The sequence below is a fragment of the Lepidothrix coronata genome, unplaced genomic scaffold, assembly GCF_001604755.1.
Source record: "Lepidothrix coronata isolate B3197 unplaced genomic scaffold, Lepidothrix_coronata-1.0 Scaffold308, whole genome shotgun sequence".
Classification (NCBI taxonomy): Eukaryota; Metazoa; Chordata; class Aves; order Passeriformes; family Pipridae; genus Lepidothrix; species Lepidothrix coronata.
The window spans coordinates 554,302-578,660 of NW_016690488.1; the positions used below are offsets into that span (position 1 = coordinate 554,302).

At 38.9% G+C, this 24,359-nt stretch overlaps 1 protein-coding gene across 4 annotated transcripts; it reads right to left on the reverse strand.

The window, feature by feature from the left end:
• Positions 1–167: 167 nt before the first annotated feature.
• On the reverse strand, positions 168–23,633 carry CSNK1D (casein kinase 1 delta). 4 transcript variants are annotated; one of them, XR_001878464.1, is made up of 10 exons: positions 23,308–23,633; positions 19,561–19,671; positions 17,630–17,778; positions 16,907–17,135; positions 16,366–16,536; positions 14,718–14,866; positions 13,972–14,143; positions 13,528–13,667; positions 2,511–2,702; positions 168–549 (listed from the first exon to the last, which is right to left on the reverse strand). XR_001878464.1 is itself a non-coding variant. In XM_017837705.1 (10 exons), exons 1-9 carry the CDS (start codon positions 23,381–23,383, stop codon positions 6,799–6,801), a joined length of 1,230 nt encoding a protein of 409 aa, XP_017693194.1. In that variant the 5' UTR covers positions 23,384–23,633; the 3' UTR covers positions 2,786–4,954; positions 6,765–6,798. The 4 variants fall into 4 exon arrangements, 3 of the variants coding, with proteins under 3 accessions (XP_017693193.1, XP_017693194.1, XP_017693191.1); XM_017837705.1 differs by lacking the exons at positions 168–549; positions 2,511–2,702 and adding exons at positions 2,786–4,954; positions 6,765–6,831; XM_017837704.1 differs by lacking the exon at positions 168–549 and having other exon boundaries at positions 1,568–2,702.
• Between the last annotated feature and the right edge of the window lie 726 nt (positions 23,634–24,359).

A 24,359-nucleotide genomic window follows, 5' to 3' on the forward strand; every position in this document is an offset into this window, starting at 1 on the left:
GAAAGAAGTAAGGCCATTTGCTGTAGAGGAAAATGGGCACAACCTGAGTTGCACACCTATTATTCCCTGCTGCTGGACTTGTTGGAGGAACATGATCCACCAATACTGGAAGAGTAAACAACCTTGACAGTAGCAGAGTACTGCATACGAGAAGCCACGGCTTTGGAATGTATTACTTTAGCAGCTTTCTAATGCTTCTGGAATAGAGCTCATCTTCATCTCAGTAGGAAAAAGGTGCATCCACTAAAAAATCAGGGCTCTTAAAAGCACTTTGCTAGTGACACGGTCTGTGAGATCAGGAGTCCTGTATTTGTCTGAGAAAGTATGGCAAGTTAGAGACAGAGTAAAAAGCTACTTACCTCTGGTTATACACTGTTTGTTCCTTGACAGATCTCCATACTTGCTTCATCATCGCAGCAACATTCCAGCTGGCAATGTTCCTCACTACTCCAGATGAACGCTTCAGAGCATTAAGAAAGGACACCTCTTGCTCTCCTCACTCTTCATCTACTACTCTTTCAGCAGTTTAAAGCCTTTCACAGTAAATCGCTGAATCCAATGAAGAAGCATATCTAGGTTTTAGTATTTAAAATTCTGAAATTGCAAAAGGCTTTTCAGTCTTGCTGAAAAACATGCCATAAGATCAATTGCTGAAAATGACAATCAAACTTTAAATACAATTTCTTAGCAGTGAGAGCAGAGAAACATTTGCTGTTTGGGGTCTTCTAAGAAAAAATTCTGTGCATGACCTCAAATTACTCTGGTTTATGCTTTCCTTAAGGATTATGGGCAATACCAGAACCTCTGCATTGCCTTTGTGCCTATAACTCTTGCAGGTCTGAAGCAAGCTGAGGACTGTAATTAAACAAAATGTTTTTTCTTGTTATGGTCAAGACTAAACATTTTCTTGCAAGTGCATAATGTAGAAATGAATTCTTGTTTTGTTCCACATCTCATCCCAAGCACCCTTGATTGCTCACAGCAAAGACACAGTAGACTAGGGCTTGATACTTTAGGATGATCCACACAATTTCTCCTTTTTCCACATTATTCTCTGTCCATTATGCTTACCTGTATCTCAGACCTAGATCTTACATATTTTGAATCAAGAATTCTCCCAAAATGAGATTAACAAAGAACATGATCTTAAAATTTTTTGTCCAAAGATGTATTTTTGTTGATTCTGTATGTATAGATCTCATTTCATTTTCTGTTGTCCCTCTGCCTGTAGCATGTGGTTTTGATAGAAGAACCAAAGCATACTAGTCTTAATAATATTAGGCAAGAAAAAACCAATAATGTCTGAGAAAAAGTCATAAAGTCTTAATCCTGTGCAAATATCTGCTGATAAAGTTAGTAGGATTTTGCTGTGAAACAGATTCTTACTGAAGATCAGGCCTCTGAGCACTCTCCTGGTACAAAAGTATTGAAAAATACACATAGCCTACACAATTCAGGTTCAAACAGTCACTTAAATCTAGACATATACATATAAAGTCAATAATTGTTGCCCGAATTAACCAGAGGGAAATGTACTGTTTTTAATAACAAAGTACTGCATTCTTTCACAGTAAAACCATTTTATTATTGACTTGTCTCATCCAGTGAATTTTAAAAACTACTTTGCTGCAGGATTAAGTTCATGGATTACAATTCCTCACAACCAGATTAAATCCAGATTTCTGACTAGACAGCTCAGCACTATTAAAAAACAAGCAGCGTTGTTTGTTTTCACTTGATATTTTGTACACACCAAGTGTAGCTTTTGCAAAGCGAAAGTTGAAGAACAAAATACAGACCTTTTTATTTCGTTCTTTTACAAAGAGAAATATTCTTGAAATGAACATGTATGCTACAATGAGGGGTCAATGCTACACTTGGGTTTGGGACATGGGGAAACAAATAGTTGTGCTTATGATGTTTTACCCCACTGGAGAATAAAGGATGAGTTTTACATGCTGTCATCCAAGGGATATTTTGAATACTTCTGTCAAGTTAACATTGAATATATAGACTCAAACGTTTTTTAATTAATATCTCTCTTAAAGCATTGGATTTATTTTCAATTGTTTTTAAAGTACTTCTATCATGAAGAACTCAAGGACTCTGTAACCATTCAAGATTATGTAAAACAGCAGCATAGGTGGTACTTTCCACATAAAAGCACATAACCAGTTCTAAATGAAATTTATGAGAATAAATTAAAATATACTTCCAACTTTTAAAGGCCTGCTAATAAGAAACAGAAAGGATTCTTGAAGGTGCATCTGCCCTCAGATTATAAGAAGACTTTTGAGAATAACACAACAAAAGCCAGGATTTTATTATACAAGGCATTGTGGATAGAGCTCAGTATTTTTCTTGCTCTGATCTTAGCTCCCAAAACTGAACCAGTCTCAATTCTTTTACCATACTTCTTTATCAGTACCATGTATTACTTGATAAGCAAAAGCATTTGAAAGAAAATTCAACTTCTGGAAATGAAGCGATATTCAAACAAACACATTTACCTTTAAAGAGACAAAATACATGCTTTATGTGAGCAAAGCAATTAATACTTTCTCTTTCTTCCTGTATCCCCCAACTGCTGCATTCTGATCACAACTACCAAACTACCAAAATCCTTCAGTGCAAGTTTTGGTACTAAGACAGTATCTTCATATGTTTGCAACTGACAGTATTCTTTGTGGGTACAGAAACCCCTAAAAAAAAAAAAAAAAAGAAAGACGTTGCATCAACTAAAGGATAAGGATTCATTGTAAGTAAGTTACACCGAAGAAGAATAGAAGTTGATATGAATGTATTTACACAACTGTTAAAGTACACAAATACAGTGGTAGTACAAATGAAGCGCTTCGAGATACTAGTTTTCAGTACATAGGTTTACACAGACATTCTAACTATTTTCTGCATGATGGAATTTAACCATTATGAAGGACAAAAATTGTCCAGAAGTGACTACAATTCTAGAAGTCTGCAGTCAACTTTTAAGTATAGCACAGCAATCTAATGGTCCAGATACAGAGAGAATAAAAAGGCTGCTTTTGTAAATCCTTCACACATTACATTATTAACCACAGATATTTACAAGGAAAGCACAGTGAAGTGTAAAATTGTTCAAATGGTAGTGCACATGCCTAAAATACCAAAGTTTATAGTAACTGAGGAAGTCATTCCCGTATGCAAACTTATCTGTGTATCAACTTCTTAAGCTTTTCCACTATACTCTCCCCAAACATGTTTCCCCAGTCTGACCTGAAGTACACACAAGCAAATAGCTGAGGTTATGAAAACACTCAAAGAAGAATGATAATATTTAGTATGTGGACTTCTGAGAGGGGCAAAAAAGAATTTGTGAAGACACAGTAAAAACTACTCTCCATAAAAATTTGAAGACCAATACACGTTTAAAAAATTGTTTCCAAGCAGGGAAGAATTTCTCAAAATACCTAACTGTTCAAACAAAATCTCTGTATATACTTTCATTTCCAACATGGAATTTTCCACTATTTCATTCATAATAGTTCTGATACTGTTCCAAGTACCGTGAAGACAGAACACCTACTTTCATGAGACCACTTACAGTAACAAACAATATGAGGAATTTCCCATATTTCATAACCAACAGGTGCTAACAACAGCTTTTTGGACAACTTGAGCACGTTGAGTCATTTATGCCTAGCTAATGATTCTGGGCATACTCAAGTTGAATATAGTTAAGAATTAATTATGGTATGCACCTGGATTGTAAAAATTCTGAGAATTTCACAGCAAGAATAGGTTGTTATGTTTGGGGGTGGTTTTGTTGGTTTGTTTTTTTTTTTTAATAATTCCTTTTTTGAGTCTTGGCGTGTCACAAAAGGCCTATATCAATTAATTTATTTTTTTATAAGCATGTGAATGCTGAATGAAACACACAAATTCACTGAAGACTCAGTAGCAACATCTATTTTCCACTTGCAATAGCCTCCAAGCTAACCAGCCTCAGAGATGCGGAAACAAAATCTTCCCAGTAAAAACAATGTTTGAAACTATCCATTTACTCAAACTAAGCAGAGAGATAGGACAAGCTGTCAAGTTCTAAATCCCTCAAATGTCAGGTCTCTCACTTTGTCCTTCATGTTTTTTACAAAAAAAGAAATCCATCTGTACAAACTTTACTATACTTAAGACTCTCCTGCAGGGTATTTAGTTCTCCTCTTTTATGAAAAAGAATGAGTACTAAAAATTCCTTTGTGTTACACAGAAAGTTATATGTCCAGTGTGAATGAAGACAGCAAACAGCAAAATAAACTAACAGTTTTAAAAATTTCATGAGAAAACCGACTCAATCAGAATGGGCCCATACATGAAAGTAAACAGTTTAAATAACATCAGATCGTTTTGATTCATTTACATGTTCCCTGGCAGACTAACCTTTTAAACAAGAAATTTCAAGTCATTGTCTTTAGTTCAGGTTTGTTTATATTCTACATTTTTAAATCAGACAAAAGCAAGAGTTCTTTACAGAGAATTAAGCCAATAATTTTAGCAAAATGATACAAAAAACTTTCTTAAACCAAGTAAAAGATTTATAGTTACAGTAGAATAATAAAAAGGGGGTAAAGTCTGCCGCCTGTGGAGGGAAAACTGAAATGGCCATCCAATAACAGGCGGTCAACTCTGTAAACCATCCTTCTTTTCCAGCCCTGTTACCACAGGGTTTCTCTTAAGGTCATTGGGTTTCTGGCAAAAGCGTCCTGTAATGGCAGCTGCTGGAGTCTGTGCATATTCCTCCAAGTGCCTTTTAGGTCACACGGAGAACTCCAACTTCCGCTCTAGTTTAGGGTATTTTTGCTAGTAAAGCCATTGGTAAAACAGGAGATCAGCCATGCATTATCTGCCCTCCGTGGCAAAATAATTTTCATCGGTGCACAGCAGACTGGAGAACACTGGTAGTTACCCGAGCAGGAATCTACCAAAGCCAAAAAACAAAACAATATCAGCACATGTCACATCCAGTTAACATACAAGTGTCTCTCAATGTACTTTTAAACAATTCATTGCCAAATAGAAGTGTGTGAATTTAAAATCCAACGAGCTACACAATGTTTTACACCCACCTGTAGCTACACGAAGTTCCCTATGATTTTCCTCTTTTATTAGAAGTTAACATGGAAAATTCACCTTTCCAGTCAGAGGGGATGTTTTGAAGAAAAGTGAACAGAGCATAAACAAGCACAGAAGAAAGAATGAACCAGGTGAAAACACTACTAATGCGCAATAATAGACTCAATGAACACTGAAGTTTTTGGGGAAAAAGTATCATTAAGAAGGTTAAAAAAAATTAGTTATTTTCAACAGCTTTTCCAGGACATTGTGTTAAAAGATATTCCACTTACTACCATAGCTTGACCTACTGCAGTAAGAGTGTAACATTATTGAAATATCACACTGTGAAAGTGAAAAACAACAAAACATCTCTGCAATTTAAGAAGCGAAAAATGTCCAAGCAGCTGGATCAGTATTCAGTATTCGTTTCAGCTGTCAACAGCTACAAATACTAAGGCATACAATAAAGGCCAACCAATGCAGGCAGAACCCTGAGCAGACCACAATCTGCACGTCTGCAGCACACAGGCTTTTCAATGCAAAGCTTTAGGTTTGCTTTTTTGCATTTATTAATGTATTTTTTTATTTTTAATTGGTCTCTAAAGTGTTAAGCTGCCATTTACAGTTGGATCTGTTTAATGTTACAAACTGTTCACAAAGCAGCTTGTGCAGAGTCAGCCAAGCACATAAAGCAGAAAGAGAAAACAGAAGAGGAATAGCAGAATTCTTTACCAACTAGAGATATAGGATTAGTGCAAGCATAGGCTTTACAGAGAAAGTGAGACAGCAAACAGAGCTATACCACAGAATTTATCAAGGAACAGAAAAATTTCACAGCCTTTTTTTAATAATAAGCAAAGCAAAGAAGCTCCTGAAGTACTTAAGAAAAGCATTCTTCAGCCATTAAGGTTCAGATTCCAACTGAAACTTGTTATTTTCCCGATGAAACCTGCTATTGCCAAAAGCAGAACAGACTAAAAGGCCAAAAGCTGCACACAGAAAGACAGAAAATTCTACTACAATGAACAGTGGAAAAGAGTTCTAAATACTCAAATCCAAGCCTGTCTACCTCTGAGATGCTCATGTTCAAATGATTCTCCTTAGTATGTGAACATTTTTTAAATGTACATCTGAATAGATCTGTGTACTTTTAAAATGAGAGCTCATAGGGCATGGAGAAGAATATAAATCAGTGAAAAATGGATACGGCTGTAGCAGAACATTCTATTCATGACAAGACAGAGCCTCATTTGAGTAATATTGTCAATTGAGTCTTCATACAAGTATTTTGCTTTTATGATTCTGAAGCAGATCTGGTTTTGAATGGATGACACACTGCCGCATCAACATCCCTGGAAAGACATATAATTCTCAAACAGCTAAAATTTAGACTTATTTTATTTCATTCATGATACTTGAACAATTTTAGGGACTTTTTAAGTCACTATTCTTGTCAATTCTGCTTAAGAGTCCAAGTGGAACAGCAGCAATAACTCAACTTTTGGAAGAACATTTATTTTTAAGTTAGAGAAAAATCAATGCTTTATCAAGCATCTGACCAGAAGGCACAAATAAAATTTTGAGATCACGTGAGAAGAAGCAAAGTCGGATGTTTCCAAAGAATTTTTTTCCCACCCCATCCAAAGTTTTGGTGTCTAATGAGAAGCACTCACCCAGTGCTGCCTTCCAACGAAAGGAGACGAGCAGCTACTTGCCATGGTGTTCGAAAGGAATGCTATTCTGAGGTAGGGGAAAAGACAGCAGTTTGTAACAGTTCCACTGCCCCAATATATAAAGATGTCTAACAAAAATCCAACTTGAACTTCCAGTAGCAACTCTATCTTTTGAGCAGCTCTGATTTCAGACTTCTATAGGACATTTCCATCATATTAAGAGATATGTAAAAGGAACAAATCATTAATCCGCAAAGAAAGCTGACAGGGTCAGAAGAACAACACAGTGTATGATGCCTATTAAGAGAGATATATGGAGAAAGATTCGCTGATGAGGAAATGGAAAATGCAGAGGCATTGGAAGTATGGCACAGCCTCTAAGTTGTTCAATGCCAGTGTTGGCTACAGTCTTCTAGAAACTTCTACTGTCAAAGAGACTTAATCAAATATTTTTTTGTGCAGCACTCCAATCTTTTCTTCCAAACATAGAGAGAATATACCAGTAGGAATTTGGCACAGCTTTGACTGTTGGGTGCTGAACATGCTGCATTCAAGAAAAAAATTAAACAACTTACTGTACACCATGAACAGTCAGACTGAATCTTTCGTCGAAGGAAATGAAGGCTACTCACCCATAACTAGACTCTCGAGATAACCACTGCTTTCAGGATGCAGCCTGTGCAATGTGGACCGACAGCACTGATTCATAGTAGTGTTTACTGGAATACTCGTTACCTCCTTTACTACATCTCTTAACATTTAAAAACTACATGTAAAGAAGACTTAGGGAACAATTCACTTACAGAGCTTAAGAGCAGATGGATCTTTTAACAGCCAGTATGACTTTCTGTCCAATACAGATCACAACCCTTCATTGCACACAAGCCTGTAATTTAGGTTTGCTTTAGACTCAAATACACAACTGGGAAATGAATCCAGTTTTGATGCAAAGGCAAAGAGGACAGATGATTACTTATTTTAGAAGTTCTTTCAGTAGTTCACTACCTTCATTTAGACTTCTATTTTGCCTTTCTCTACATGTGTGATTTTCATTTTAAGCAATAGGTTCTTCATGTGTTTTCTGCATAAACATTACTTCTTGTTAAAATCACTGTCTCTCAAATACTACACCAACTAACTCAAGACGTTCTCTTATTTTTCAGACAAACTGAAAGAAATGGATTTAAAACTCTTGCATTATATAACCTGTTTTCCTAATCTATCTCATTAATGACACAAAATAACCTCTCCACTTCTGTTCATTACTGTATCGTACTTAGATTCAAGGATGAAATTGCACCTCTTCGTTATGACATCACACTAACCTCTCCAACATTATACCTGCCTCTTCAGTCATTCTTTACCACAGATACAGTTCTAACAAATAAGACAACGGCCTCCACTCCCTCATCCTAATCAGAATTTGGAATACTGCAGTAATACACATTTTATTTCAACAGGCTTTGCTTGACTGCTCAACTCTCACTAATGTTTATGTTTATCAATGTCAACTCACAACTTGCAGGTTTTTCACTGTACATTCACTTTATAAAATCAAGAAAAGTACCAAATAACACGTGCCATAGAATTTACAAAATTTCTTTAGACACACTTCTAAGTTTTATGAACCCTTTCATAGATATGCTAGTTGTTACTCCAATAAACACCCACTACTTAGTGGTCCTAAGTGCTAGTCCTTTTAACAAGAAATACTTAGGTGTTATGTGGACAATATCTTGGATATGGGGAATAAATGACACCTACTTTGCTAATTACCATTCTCCGTGAGTGTTAAATTTCTCTGAGAACATAAGGGAATTTTGGTTCCTAATATCTACATTCACAGCCTTAGTTTTTCAGTTTCAGTCTGAACAGATCAGAACTCAATTTAGAAAAAAGATAAAAACACAGAGTCATCTTTAAGAATGTCTACCTAGAGGCAAGTAGCTTTCATTATTTCTTTGACTAGTCCTTCCTCTAGACGAACAGAGATTACAGATGCACCACTGCCTTGCCAAACCAAGGCATCCAAATAAATAACAAAAATAATCCGTCAAGTTATAAATAAGAACTCTAACAAATGCAATTTGTAACAGAAGACATCTGCAGATCTGTATGGCAAACTAAAAGTTGCCTTCTGACAGGAATATGTTTTAAGCACTTCCTGAAAAAGGAACAGTGGTAGCATAATTACTTAAGACTTGCTAAGGAAATTAACGCACTTGGAATGGGTATGGACAAATAGTTGCTGTTCTTTACTGTTCTCTTGATAAGAAGCTGTATGGATGACTTTCAATATTCTTACATCTAGCCAATCAAAACTCTCTTTAATGACTCTGTCACGTAACTGAATAGTTAATGTTTTCCTGATTGAGAACAAGGTATGAAGATAATTGAAAATCCAAGGCTTTAATTGGTAACCCGGTTAACATCTAAGGATAAATTTTGATGATGGAAGATCTACTTTAATATTATGAGGACTGTAAGAGCATAAGCTATGAAAACCTGCAACTTGAGCCATCTTGCCTGCTAGGGAGTAAGCGGGAGCTGGGAAAACGAAAGCGCATTTTTTCTAACAAGCTCAAGCGGAAGTGTTGTAAGGTAAAATTTAAATAAAGTGTTTCAGCCACACCACCAAGTTGCAAAAGGTGAAGGGAAGGATTGGGAGAATGGAGAACCACCCGCTGTAGGAGAAGACTGGGTTTGAGACCATTTAAGGAACCTGTAAGCGCACAATCCATGGGACCAGATGAGATACATCCATGGGTCCTGAAAGAACTGTCTGAGGAAGGGGCTACACCACTGTCCATCATATCTGAGAAGTATAGTTCCCACTGACTAGAAAAGGGGAGACATAACCCCTACTTTTATAAAGGGAAATAAAATGCAGGGAAGTCCAGGCCAGTCAGTCTCACTTCAGTGTCTGGCAAAATCATATAGGAGATCCTCCTGGAAACTATGCTAAGGCACATGGAAAATGAGGTGATTGGTGACAGCCAATATGGCTTCACTAAAGGAAAATCGTGCCTGAAAAATCTGGTGGCCTTCTATGATGGGGTTAAGCATTTGTGGACAAAGGATGAGCAACTGACATCACCCACCTGGACTTTTGCAAAGCCTCTGACACTGTCTCCCACGACATCTTTGTCTCTGAACTGGAGAGACACAGATTTGACATATGGACCACTTGGTGGATATGGAATTGGTCAGATGGTCACACTCTAAGAGTTGTGGTCAATGGTTCCATGCCAACATGGAAAGCAGTGACAAGCGGTGTTTGTTCCTCATGGGTCAGTATTGGGACCAGCACTATTTAACATCTTTGTCATTGACACAGACAGGGGGATCGAAGGCACCCTGAGCAAGTTTGCTGATAACACCAAATTGTGTGATGCAGTCAACATGCTGGAGGGAAGGGATGCCATACAGTGGGACCCTGACAGGCTTGAGCAGTGGGCCTCTGTGAGCCTCATGTAGTTCAAGAAGGTCAAGTGCATGCTCCTGCATCTGGGTTGGGTCAGTCTCAAGCATAAGTACAGGCTGGGTGGAGAATGGATCGAGAGCAGTCCTAGAGAATAAGTCTTGGGAGTGTTCACGAATGTAAAGCTCAACATGACTCAGTAATGTGTGCTCACAACCCAGAAAGCCAACTCTGTCCTGGGCTGCATCTAAAGAAGACTGACCACCAGGTAGAGGGAGGGGATTCTCCCACTCCATTCTGCTTTTATGAGATCCCACTTGGAGTACTGTGTCCTGGTCTGGGGCCCCCAACACAAGAACGATGTTGACCTGTCAGAATGAGTCCAGAGGAGAGCCATTAAGTTGATCACAGGGGTGGAGAAGGGAAGGCTCCAGCGAGACTTAGAGCAGCCTTCCAATACCTAAAGTGGGCTTACAAGAAGGCTGGAGAGGGGCAAGGTGACTGGCCTTAAGCTGAAGGAGGGTAGATTTACATATTAGGAGGAAATTCTTTACCATAAAGGTGGTGAGGCACTGGAACAGGTTGCCCAGAGAGGTTGTGGATGCTCTATCCCTGGAGATGTTCAAGGCAAGGCTGAGCAGGGCTCTGAGTAACTTGCCTAGTGGAAGGTTCTCTGCCCATGGCAGAGCGGTTAGGACAAGATGATCCATAAGGTCCCTTCCAACCCAGTCCATTCCCTCTGCAAATCTCTCTTGCCTTCCTATTATAACAGGCCCATGGGAATCGGTTTACATTACACTGTAGTCACACACTATGACCCTGAGAGTAGCTCAGCTGGTTAGAACATGGTGTTAATAACACTAAGGTTGTGGGTTTGATCCCTCTATGGGCAATTCACTTCAGAGTTGAACTTGATGATCCTTGTGGGTCCATTCCAACTCAGAAAATTCTCTGATTCTGTGATTCTATTATTCAGTCACCATAAGCAGATACCAACAGTGGTTCAGTGTCTTGATTAAGAACTAAAATGAAAACAACAGATGATGAATGAAGATCCCCACTAGGCTGCTACTGGGATTGTAAAGAAGTCAACCAAGTGATTCCATACTTGGAGCAGAGTGTTTAAAAGGGCAGGTATGGAGACATGCCAGTAAGACAGACTGTACTGTTGGCCCACATCACAAATTACACATCTGGATGTTCAAAGACTACTCAAAAAAAACCCACACAGCCCTACTCAATCTCAGAGTATTCCCATTTTACAAGCTCGGCAGAACCAAAATCTGTATCTGCAAGCCCACTGGTCTTACTCATATCTTACAAAGTTTAGCAAAGTGTCACTTGCACACTGAGTAACATGTCATTAACATCGCAAAAAAAGTAAAGATAGACCCTTTCCTAACACAGTCAAGTGACATCACTGCATTTATTTCTGTTACTGCTATTACTCATTTATCTGACAGGTAATGGAGACAAAGCATCTGAGATTTGCTCAGAATGCCAGAGACAAACCCTGGGCAAACACACTTCTCCAGGAAACCATCTTTACATTTGAGTAAAGGTTTGGGGAGAATTCTGCATCACAGTCTCACAGAACACCCAAGGTCAAAAGGGGCCCCTGGAAACCATGTAGTCTAATCCCACTATACAAAGCACAGTCAACTAGAGCAGGCCACTCAAGACAACGTCCAGTTGGGCTCCAAGTAATTCAGAAAAGGGAGATTCCAGAACCTCTTAGGGCAACCTGTTACAGTCTTTGCCCGCTTCCATAGTAAAAAAGTTTATTCATATGTTTAAATGGAATTTCTTACATTTCAATTTGTGCCCACTGTCCATTCACTGGTATCACTGTGAAGAGTCTAGTCGCACCTTCTTTACATTCTTTTATCAGGTATTTATGCATATTTACAAGATCCATAACTATGCACAAATCTACCCTCTTTGTTTTCATACTATTTAAAATAAAAATATTTCAGCATGAGAATTTCTGGTGGCAAGCATTGCAGTTCAGCGAACAATTTAAGATGGCAAAACTGGCCACCACAGTGAATACAGAAAACCTCATCTATCCCCTATTCTCGTGCAGTCATTTCTGCTCCTGAACTGTTCATCCGTTGTGCAAGCATATATATCTGTGCAGCTACATAGTTTAACAACCTATTCACCTTAAAAGCCAAAAAAATCCCACTTCACTTTTATTACAGCAGAATTGTTTCTCCAAGCCAATTCACTCTCAGTCTTCATTGGAAATATCCACCCAGCCTCCATCTAAATAAAAAGGTATTCTTTCCAGGACTATGACTTCACATATAAGAACATGTACTATCCCAAATAACTAACTCCCCCAATTAAATGATGAAGCCAACAGGAACTGAGTTAATTTTTGTCAATGTTCCCTGTCAATGAGGAATGAGTTCATGGCAAAAATTATGCAGTTAGAACTCCAGCACAGCATTGAGACATGATGGAAAAACCCCTAGGTCACTGCACCAGTCCTCCTAACACACTGCTTTCCCAGTAATGTTGCAGAATGTCTATAGTATGGGTGATTCCCATTCTCTAAGTAAGACCAAAAGTAAATTGTACAAAGCCACGCCACACACTGCTTGAGACAAGACTGTCTGAATATGCTGAGAAAGGAATGTTACAGCCTAAACTTTTATGTTTTAGAGTAAAGAGTTAAAAACATATTTAAACACTGCCAGTTTTAAAAGGAAATATTCCTAAAGTCTGTTTGCTAAGTCACTGTGACCAACAAGGATGATTTCAGTGCTGACTATGAATCACTATCATTCATCCTCCTGCCATTCTCTTCAAATCAGCCTTCTGCAACCCATCCATCATCCATGTATGTTGCCTCCTGTTGGCTCTGAATTAAGAGCACTACACTATATTTCTTCACTATTACACCTCTCTATACTTCAACTACTTCTTGTCTTTTCTGCACCAATACTCTCTGCTCGGTTGATTAGGAAACATGACTCACAATTGCCTCTTACTCTGCTTCTTCATTGGTAACAGGTACAAGAAACTCAATGAGTAAAGGAGATAAATCTCATAATCATAGGTAAAAATACTGTCTCTCGACAATTTTGCATCATCTCAGACATCAATGACTTTATTATTTGGAGTATTCTATGCTTATTGCTGTCAAGGTAAAAAAAAAAAAAAAAATTCTTTACAGCCACATCACATTCAGGCTAAGTGTCAAGTATTTACATGAATAAACATCATCTGCAAAATCAGTATGAAATCACATCAATTACCTAGTAAGTTCTTTTGGCAAATGAACTTTATCAAACCACATTCATTTTTTTCAGTACATAGGGTTTTTTTTTTTACCTGCGAAGTTGACATGCGAGAGGTATCTTGTCGGCCTGTTAAGTCAGACGAGGAGATATTGACCGGGGCTCCACGATGCAATCTCATACTCACTTTCCTTTCTCGTTCCATACCAGACACCGGCCGAGGAGAGGTGTTGGCTGCGAGAAAAACTGCATTAGATTCTCATGACGAGAAATGCAATTTTAACATGGTCACTGGAAAAATTACACTTTCGCTGTTTGCACATAAAAATTCCACAGATTCAAATAAGAGAAATCAAGGCCTTTGTTTTACATTCACAGAAATTTAAGTATCAATTAGCGTGTAATGAGTGTACATAATTACCTTCAATCTACTAAAAACCAAGGGGTAAAAAAAACAAGCAAAAAACCCAAACTCTGACCAGAGACAAACTGCAAATTAGTCTAGAAGGCACACCTACCCAGGTACTTGGTTACTTACCAGCGTGTGAAGTTGGGGTAAGGGGAGTAGGAGGAGCTACATCTTGCGTTCCTCTCAGCCTGCTGGACGCAGTGGAGGGTAATCCACGCACAGCTGGACTTCGTGTATGTCTTAACCTTTCCTCTCGTTCTCGCCTTTCACGTTCAGCATCTTCAGCCGCTCTGCTTGCACCCTGCGGGTCAAGACTAGTGAACAACTTGGGGATTACTGAGCTTACAACTACATGTTTGGATAAAAATACTGAAAAGAAAGAACTGGACAACATGTAAATTGAAGTCTGGTATGGCATTAATTATTTTGGTAAAATTTCTTTAGAACTGCCATGAATTTTGTTCATACAACTACTGGTATAGTCTTCAAAATGCTAAAGTACACACTGCTATGGCAGCTGGACATCTCCCCGGCAGGTGCAAATGACCCATGCTGAAAATCAAGGTGGGATAAAAATAATAATTCCACAACCTAACCTGGTGACTGCCCTAATGGAAGTGTCTCAGAAGCCTTACACATTGAAAACTCTGTAATTTCAACTTAGTTGTTATTCAACCCTTATACCATGGGATCCTGTATCTCCTGCCTTTCCTCATTTCCTGATCTTTTTTTCTATAGAATAGAGCTGCCAGGAAGAAAAAGGGAGGACAATCTCACAGTATCATTTAAGATACTCAAAACTGACAATGTCATAAAAAAACCAACCAAAACCATTAAAAATTAAAAAGTTTTAGAAAGCTATGTCAGCTACTCACAAATTTCAGCATGTTCCAGTCAAATACATAGTCATAGGAGAACCCTTGTCGATGGAAGAGGTTTCTGAATAATTGCCTTAGATAGGAATAGTCCGGTTTGTCATCAAAACGCAAAGAACGGCAGAAATTCAAGTATGTGGCAAATTCCGCTGCAATTAAAGAAAACCTGATTTTTCTTTTCGGCTTCACATTTGCTTTTTATAATTCTAAATAAAACAAAACCAAACCACCCTGAACCCAAAAAGTGGGGAATCTCCGAAACATAAGAAAAAGAATAATGACCTAATACTAGAAATCTACCAAGGGGACCACTATAACCCACCTCTCAAGACAACACTGAAAAATAGTCTATCACAGAGGAGGCAAAGCTCTCACTTGCCAACAGCAGAGAGGACCCATCAGCACAGTTTTTTAACCAACAGTTGGTGGGGGAGACTTAAAACTTTGCTTTGAATAGACTTAACACAATTTTTTGTGGGACACGGAATAGCATCTCTTTGTTAAGCCGCATAAAGATTCACTTCTGCTACCTCACAAAACATACAAAAACTAGGGGACTCAAATTTCCCACGTAAGTCATGCTACATTTTTTAATTCATAATAGTCTGAAAGCTTGTTTTTAGATGGCAAACAAAATATTAGTTACACAGCAAAAAGAAAAGGAAAATTGTAGTGAATTCAATACACCAAAGAAAATAGCAGTATCAAAAGACTAGCTTTTGAATTTAAATCTTTCCAGATGAAATAAGATACTAAAAATTTATGTTAAGGAAGAAATTTTAACAAATGGTACAAGAAAAGTTGATTAGCCTTCCCTGCCTGTTAACCCCAGAGAAAAACCATAATTCATGAATGTAAAGGAACATGTAGGATGCAACATTTGAAACATATCAAAGACAATGAATTTTCCAACAACCCGAACAAAAACTGTAGCTCTTGTCATCGTAACTACTTGCCAAAGTCAAGAGGGGGCAAAGAAGAGACATAACTCCTCATGAAATGAAAATATTGTCTGATGACAGCTAGTGTTAAGAAGTTTTAAAACAAATTTAAGTATCATTTTTCAGGAATCAAAAATGCCTTGTTATTGTTGTGCTGCAAATAAACTGAGAAACAGAATAGCTTTGAGGCATGATTCCAGGATCCAAGAGGGTTTCTTATGCCTCTCTCAAATGCTACCCTTCAGCAGGCCAAACCTGGTATGACAAGTGGCAACTGCAATAGGTTAAGAAGTCCATCTACGGACTGTGCAATCCAATTTATCCATGAAACAGTACCCACACACATAGAGAAATCTGTAGGTTGTTAAAAAGCTGTTTGTCTGTTACAAGTTATGCAGCTAACACACGCGCACAAAACACAGCGCAAATCAGGTGTACCAAGCTACCCTTCCAGAGCATCACAGTTATTATTTACCAAGAGTTTAGACATGGGATAATTATAAATGCTCTATGAACACAAAGATCCTAGTCTTGACAGCAGAGTATTTTATCACAGATGTGCCGAATCGTGATGGGTGGAGGAGGGAAAGTGGGGGGAGGGGAGGGGGAAAGAGAGAGAAGTGAAAAATGCGGGTAGAATTTAGCGTAAAGAAAAGTACCACTGAAACATGAACACGTAGGCCTAGTGTCACAAAAGAGTAACTTACAAGGATATCCTTTACACAAAACCTCAATGGGTGTAGACATTTTCTTTTCACTGATACGTTCATATTTCTGCCTCTTTGTTGCTGCTTTCAATCCCTGCCAGGGGAGGGAGCCCAGGTTAAAATACATCAGTACATAGCCCAAGGACTCCAAGTCATCTCTGCGAGATTGCTCTACAACAGCATAAAAAAGTGAACTCATTAGGTTTTATTTTCTACTGGAAAAACAAAAGACTGTGCAACAAGACTGTCATAGAAACCCTTAGAAAAACAAGAGACAGTGGAGACTTACTATGCCCATGATAAACGCATTCACTTCAAGAAAAAGCCTATTACCCTTACAGTTATTAAAAAATGTGCTAATTCCTGAGCATTACAAACTGACTGAATCCCACCCAATCAAGAGATGCAAGACCACACATGCTGCACTGTTACTGCCAAAAATAGAGACTGTCTACTATGCCTCCATAAAGCAACATCCACTTTCACTAAAATTACGTGCATCAACACTTCAAGTTTCTCTTTATTGCTTTCCCCAGCTCACCAATTCCAAGATGAGTGTTGATGGATGCATAACGGGCAGTTCCTGTTAAGTTTTTATTTTCACGATACGGAATATGTTGGTGAGTTCGAGCATCTCGATACTTCTTTGCTAGTCCAAAGTCTATTATGTAGACAAGATTGCCTTTCTTCCCCAGGCCCATTAGGAAGTTATCTGGCTTCACATCTCGGTGGATGAAGTTCTTAGAGTGAATGTACTCAATTCGACTAATCTAAGTATAGACAACAAAAAACCTCATTGTCGAGAGATTAGTTAGGCATACACCTTTTTCTTATAAAAACACTAGCGATACTGTCTTAATAGTAAAAGAGGCAAAAAAACTTTTTACTGTAAACTCTAAGGCCATTAACGAGAACATAATTTAGAAGACAACAGATAAACCTTCTTTCCAGGTCTTTCCCTCTGTCTACTTTATATTTATTTCCAAAAACTTTCTTGGGGGAAATTTCTTTGTCTTTGAGCAGTGCAACACCTGGTTTGCAAACAGTGCAGGTCCAGTTTTTGAAAATCATTTAAGACTTGGTAATCACTTTTGATAAGGTAGTTTGGATTTACCGAAACAGAACTAATTTTGAGTCTTTTCTCTAATGATACAGTCTATTCATCTCTAAATTACAGAAATAAAATGTAGTTGATTATGATTTCTCAGAAAATTTTAATATCCCAACATGCTGCACTATCAAGAACAACAGAACAGTTTCCTACCATTTGGTCAGCAAGTAGCAGGACTGTCTTGAGGCTAAATTTCCTTGAACAAAAATTGAAGAGATCTTCAAGACTTGGTCCCAACAGCTCCATCACCATAACATTGTAGTCCCCTTCAGCTCCACACCACTTAATTGTGGGAATACCCACTAGAAAAAAGGAAACAGTTTATTCAGTATAACAATTTGATTTACACAGTTCACACGCACGTATCTTCAAGGCTCTTAAGATGAACTCTAAGGGGGTCGTTACTGTGAATGTTTCCATTTACACCGAAGCCTAATATATTATGCTACCTTCAGACATTAAAAAATGAACTGTTTGATAACTTCCAGCAGAATCAATACAAAATAATGGCAAGAGAGGTCTAAAAACAGCCTTTATCCTCTTCCCCCAAACTTCCCAGTCTTTGTACTTAGCTTATAATTTGACAGTATTGAGCATTTTTGCTGGATTTGAACCTTAAGCATTTTACAAACATTAATTCCCATATAGTCTCCAAGACTGCAACAAGGCACAAATCGGAACTCTGAAAATAAAGACACTGACAAATCACTAGATATTATTACTGAAGAAGGCCTTAGAAATCAACTTAGTTTCAAAGCCCGCAAGATCACCATGAAATATCTGTCTCTTTCGTTTCAATTTGCAATGAATTTTCTTCATACTTATCTTTCCTTCGGTTCCATAGTATTTGCTGTTTGGTGAATCTCTACCAAAGTAATGGTGTTTAGGAAATGCATTATATATGCATTATATATCCGGCTTGAGAGCATTAAAATTAGCTGAAATTTATGAAGAAACTCAGGAATCTTATTTCACACAAAGCTGTAGAAATGCTCAAATATTTTGAAATAAACCTATATGTAGGTAGCCTTATTCAGAATTTCCAATGTCTTACTTTGAGTTAATTCTATGCATTTTGGTGTGAAATGTGATAATTCACCCAATTTAAACTCTTGCCTTTACTTGATATGCATTACTTTATCCTGAATTGTCTTCACAAAGAAACCTGTAGAAACTCAACCTTCTGCCACCTGACTTCACAGCATCCATCCTCAGAAAGTACCCACCATCACAGCCTTAGTAAGGTCATAAGGGAAGCGTTTTACTCTATGAAATCTATTCTGGTTACACGCAGCTGGCAACTGAATGAGGTAGGAATTAAAAAATACCTAAATGCAAATACACATTATTACCCAGACATCTTATTACTGTACTTTGCATTTGAGATACAGTGTGGAATGTAAACTTTACGCAAAATATAGCCTCATTTAGGAAGAATTCCAGGGACTATGAAACACCAGGTTTATGTCCCAGAACTGCATGGGAATCTTACATTTACAGGATTCCAAAATATATGAGAGTTATTGTAGCAGAATACTTGCAGGAGCTCCGAAGTTGCTTCACTCCTATTCTCCACTACTAATGCCATTTTGTCTTTGGGTTCTCATAGCAAGGAAATATTTTTAACTCAGAAGGAAAAATACTAACATATGCAACAAAAACTAACCTGAACTAAAAAAGTTCAGAACTGTGCTAATACTATAAGCAAGTTAGATGAAATGGTCCAAAACAGTGACTACAATCTTTCACTGACCCATGAGAATCATAAGTAAATCAGTGTACTGCTAGATGGGACCGAACTTTGTTTTACATTGTACAAGGTCTTCACGTTTTAATATCATGGGACCGTGAGCAACATCAGAGGATCTTAAGTGGTTATCGTGAAGTTTAGTAGCCATGGATTCAGAACTGCTACTCTACATCCCTTGAAGAAGAACTGAGATGCTGCTCTTCACCTATCCTGCTACCTTTCCCACCTTCTCCTTATTCGTCAAAAGAGATCTTGGACATTAAATACTTCCAGGTGGCAGACACAAAGATGTAAAACCGGTTAAATCTTTGAAGAAAGAAAATAATTTGCTTGCCTCCACCCTGCATCATTTTGTAGATTTTACTCTCGATGTGGAGCTGAGGGTGTTTGGTTTTCACACATTCCAACTTAATTGCAACCTCCTCTCCGGCAGCAATATCAGTTCCTAAAACCACAAGAATTTAAAACATTGGTCAAATTATTTTTGAGATACATTTCCTTTGTCAAGACTGAAAAAAAAACAAATATTGACAAACTATTTCTCAATGGCAAACACCCAGAGATTATTAAGTACTTTCAGCCACAATTATCTAGAAATTCTTCTGAAACCTTACAGATATTCTCTGACAGATCAGTATTTAAAAAGAAAACTATTAGACACTGTAACACAAAAAACCCAAATTGCTGCTATCCCATGAAAAAAAAACTCCACCCAAAATGAGTGCATCTTCTCAAGGGTGTCTTTCCACTTCCAGTTTGTGGTGTAAGTGCTCAGAATGAGTATTTACACATATGAATCCCTGTCAACCCAAGAAATGCTAGGTATTCAAATCACCTCCTCTTATGCCTTGGAAATAGAGACTATAACTTCCGTAAATTTCAACATATTTCAGATATATCCTGACACCTTATGATTTTATCTCGTTAGAAGACAGACTATCTATAATCAAGAAACAGGAAATGACAAAAGAAAATGTGTAACACTTTTTAGACATATTGCCAAGTCTCTACTTTCAGAATTTGGCTTTCTTTTTTCTGCATTACCTCATGGTCAAGGATCATGTGAAATACATCACCTGTTTGACCTGATCCCCACTTTTAAAAGCCCAACTTGAGGTCCTCTAGGGTTTTTTTTAAAGAAACAGTGAACAATCTTTTTGTACTCACTTTTGCCATGATTAACATTGTATAGACTTTTACCCTGCTTCACTTTCCTGTAACTCTTCTCAAATTCTTGTCATGCTTTCCATAAGTAATTTTTAATTACTGCATATTATTTCCCATTTCCCTTATCTATACCTCTGCCAGTTCCATAATGCCCTTTTGGGGAGTCACACAAACCAATTAAGACAGATAATGACAAGAAGTATAAGAAGTCAGTATTTGTAAGTGGAAAAGCAAGTCTAAAGTTGTGGAAGTATTTTCTTTTAACTCCAAAATTCCAATTTACGCGGTATTACAAAGTCCTCTACTGTAAGGAAGGCTTTGGATGTTATTTTAATCAGTTTATAACCCAAAATTTATTAAGAAAAATATACACGTAATACAAGGAACCATGAAAACAGAATGACTGCAATGTCTTTGTGACTTGTATTTACTTGACCTCAAGGTCTGGGCAACAAAACAAATGCCTACTCTGATCCCCTCACTCTTGTCCATGTTTCATACTAGTTAGAATATCTAGAAATCTATTTCTTTCATATCTTCCTCTGAAAGGGAACTTAGGTAAATTCCTAAATTTTCTTTTCTTCAGTTATCCATACTCCTTTATTTACAACAGTGCCTTACATTTCAAAATCCTGTCCCACAGACCCCCCTTCCGAATTCCAGAAGGCAAATTTTGAGGTATGAGGGAGAATAGGAAAAAATATGGAAGGACTATGATACTAACAGTGCTGCTGTTAGTGCTTATTCCAAAGAAGGGGAAGAGGGAAGGGTTGGGAAAAGGGAGGAAGTCCCTCCCCTCTATTCTGGAATGTCTTCAACACCCTTGTAGCTGCATTTAAAACAAAAACAAACACTGGGGACTGGAAACAGGCAAAAATAATCAAATTTTCTGTTTCAAAGCATAAAACCAAGCTGGAAATATACTGAAGTAATCTAAAATTCACTGAGGGCTATCAGAAGGCTCATGTACTTAAAAATAATTTATGACTTCTGAAATAACTTTAAAAGTTATTTTAACACACTTATGTCTGCTGTGCAATCTGAACAACACCAAGCAGAAATCTGATTTTTTAAAAACCCAATCACATTTCATTATCACAAAAAGTACAGTTTTCAAATGTCTGTTCTAAACAATAATGACAGGCAAACCAAACAGGGGTCTACAAAAGGCTTCAGGTCCTGAGAAACAGTAATTTCCCTTGGAAAAATAAACCTACGCCACGAGTTGGATCTTTCACTCACGTCCTTCTGTGCTAATTACTGGCTCAGGCATGACATTTGCAATAAGCCCCTAAATGTAAATTCATGACAGTATTTAGAAATAAAAAGAAAATGTAAAAATTGGAGAATTTATTGTGCAAAATGTAGCATGCCATTAATACTAATATATAGCGAACTACTACTTTCTGTGCAACTTTACTGGTATGAGCTATACGCATAAAAAGTGTCAGATTAAAAAAAATTTCTTTTACTTACACTATAATATAAACGGATTTATCTGAACAGTAATCAAATGTTAAGAGTTTTTTAAATCATCTAAGACTTTTCAGACTTTAACTGCTGTCTTAATCACCACCCAGAATCCCAACAGTAGCTAACAAGGATTTTTGCACAAACATTACCACAATCCTTCTCACAGGTCTTCAATCTTCCATGCAAGCATTGCAGAGAGGAAGAATCACGTTCTCTGTCTATAGACAACTACATATCGTGTCAGAAATGTGGACTTTCCATCAGGCACATGATCTGTATTACGGATAACCAGTATTTCACTATCTGTAAACAAGCAGCTATAGCTAATGAATTATTTTGGAATGCCAGCTGTGCACTGCAACATGAAACACTGCTGTCTAGAAAAAACTCCCACCACCACTCATACTGCATGCACTGCCAGACATACCACATACATTATCAAGTGACATTGCCTTTACCTTCCACAAATATGCAATAAATATACCTAAGCTCCTTCCCCCTGCTTCTTGATTTGCTTTTCAAAGTTAACTCGATTTTCAAAAGCAGAGTACTTGTTTCTATGGGACAAGACATAAAGTCCTTATTTCTTTGGATTTAACCCATTTCATGTGGCTTGAGAGTTTGCATAATATATTGAGCATTTTAAAAACATTGGCTTTCAAAACTTGATGTACCTACCACTTGTGCTTGTCATAATCATAACCAGCAGGCTGTTATGTTAGATAGCTATAGAAATGGATAAACAAAGACAATTCCAATCCTGCACATTCTACAATTGCATGTCAATCACGATTAGGGTGACAGTCAAGCAACAGGATTAGCCAAACTATGAGGATTCTTTGAAGGATTTAAGGTTTTTTTGAACTGCAACCTAATCACCTGTAGCTGTGGAATTTTTTTTTTAGGCCTCACAGGAGAAACAAACATCCCTGTGACAGCAATTTTTCCTAGTCCACTGCGGCAATATTTAACTCTGATACACGTTTCTTTCCCAAAATGTTTTTCTCAATGTAGGGGGTTGTGGTTTTTTTGGGGCATATGTTTTTTCTTTCCTTTCAAATTAGATGATTTTTACCCTTCTCCCCATTTCACAGATGCAAACCGTGCCCAAGGTCACCACACAATGGGAAGAGGCAGCCAGAATTCCCGATTTCCGCACTGTCCAAATTAGGACATGATGTCAACGAAATATTACATTGATACTGCTGTGCCCTTAGCAAGGTACTTCACATCAAAGGGCATTTCTTGGTCACCAGCGCAGCCTGAGCTGCAAACAAGGTGAATGAGGTTCCGGGGGTTGCCCCCGGCCCAACCTCAGCCGGGGGCTGTGCGCGGGCCGGGCAAAGAGCAGCGCCCAGCGCTCGACCCGGTTCGGCCCCCGGTATTCTCCACAGAGCCACAGAACCGCCAGGTCAGCCCCCGGCGAGCCAACCCTTCATACCAAGGTAGATGTCCCCGAAGGAGCCGCTCCCGATCTTCCGGCCGAGCCGGTACCGGTTCCCAACCCTCAGCTCCATGACGGCAGCTCGGCTCGTCCGCGACCCGGTTCTGTTGCTCTGCCCGGCCCGTCGGCTCGCGCTCTGATGCTTCACAGTCCTGCGGCTCCGGATGCCATCGCGGCTCTGGTCTTGCCGCTCGATACTTGCGGCACAGGCGGCACCGCCGCCGCAGCTCCTGGGCAGGATGGACGCGGATTACCCGCGCAAGCGACCCCTCAGCGCCGTGGGCCCCGAGCCGCCATCCTGCGTGACCTCACTTCCCTGGCGCCGGCCCCGCCCCTCCGCCCCCCCCCCGCGCTCGCTCGGGGCGGGGCTGCGCGGCCTCAGCGCTTCCCCCCGGCCCGGGCCGGCTGGGGCGGCCAGTGCGGCCCGCAGCCTTCCGAGGTTGTCCTGTTCCCGGAGGCCGTGGGTCACTGTAGTGGCTATGTATTCTGGCAGTGGTGCTTTCCTAGAAGTGCTCATTTGACTGCGGAGTGCCAGGGACAAAGTCTGAGTCATGACCCCGCAAATTTCAGGGGAAAACCGTGCCATTCTTGCTGGAGAGGAGTGTTGGGATCTCCTGTGCCTCTCCAGGTGAGGAAGGATTCCTCTTAGCATAGTCCTACACCGACTTTCACGGTAAGGCCTGTATGTGTAACCAGAAGCACAACACGGCCATGTAGTGTGTTCACGTGTGAGGCTGTATATTTGTGAACCCTCATACTGTAAAAGCTGTAAGACATTAATTCAGTGTCTTACGTGGATGGTAGCCGAGCCACTGGAGCTACAGAATAAAGGTCAGGGAGGGAGAAAGACAGACAAAGATAGATCTAACTGTCAAATTCTTCCAGCAGCTCTGAGAGAGGGAGCTGCGGTTACTCTTGGACCCATTGGTCTGTGTCACCCCTCCTCTGCATCCCATCCCTACCACCCCACCTTTCTTCTGCTGATGTAATGTTTTTTACTTCCCTGTACCTCTCCTTCTCTCATTCTCCAAACCCTCCTCCTCTTTCTC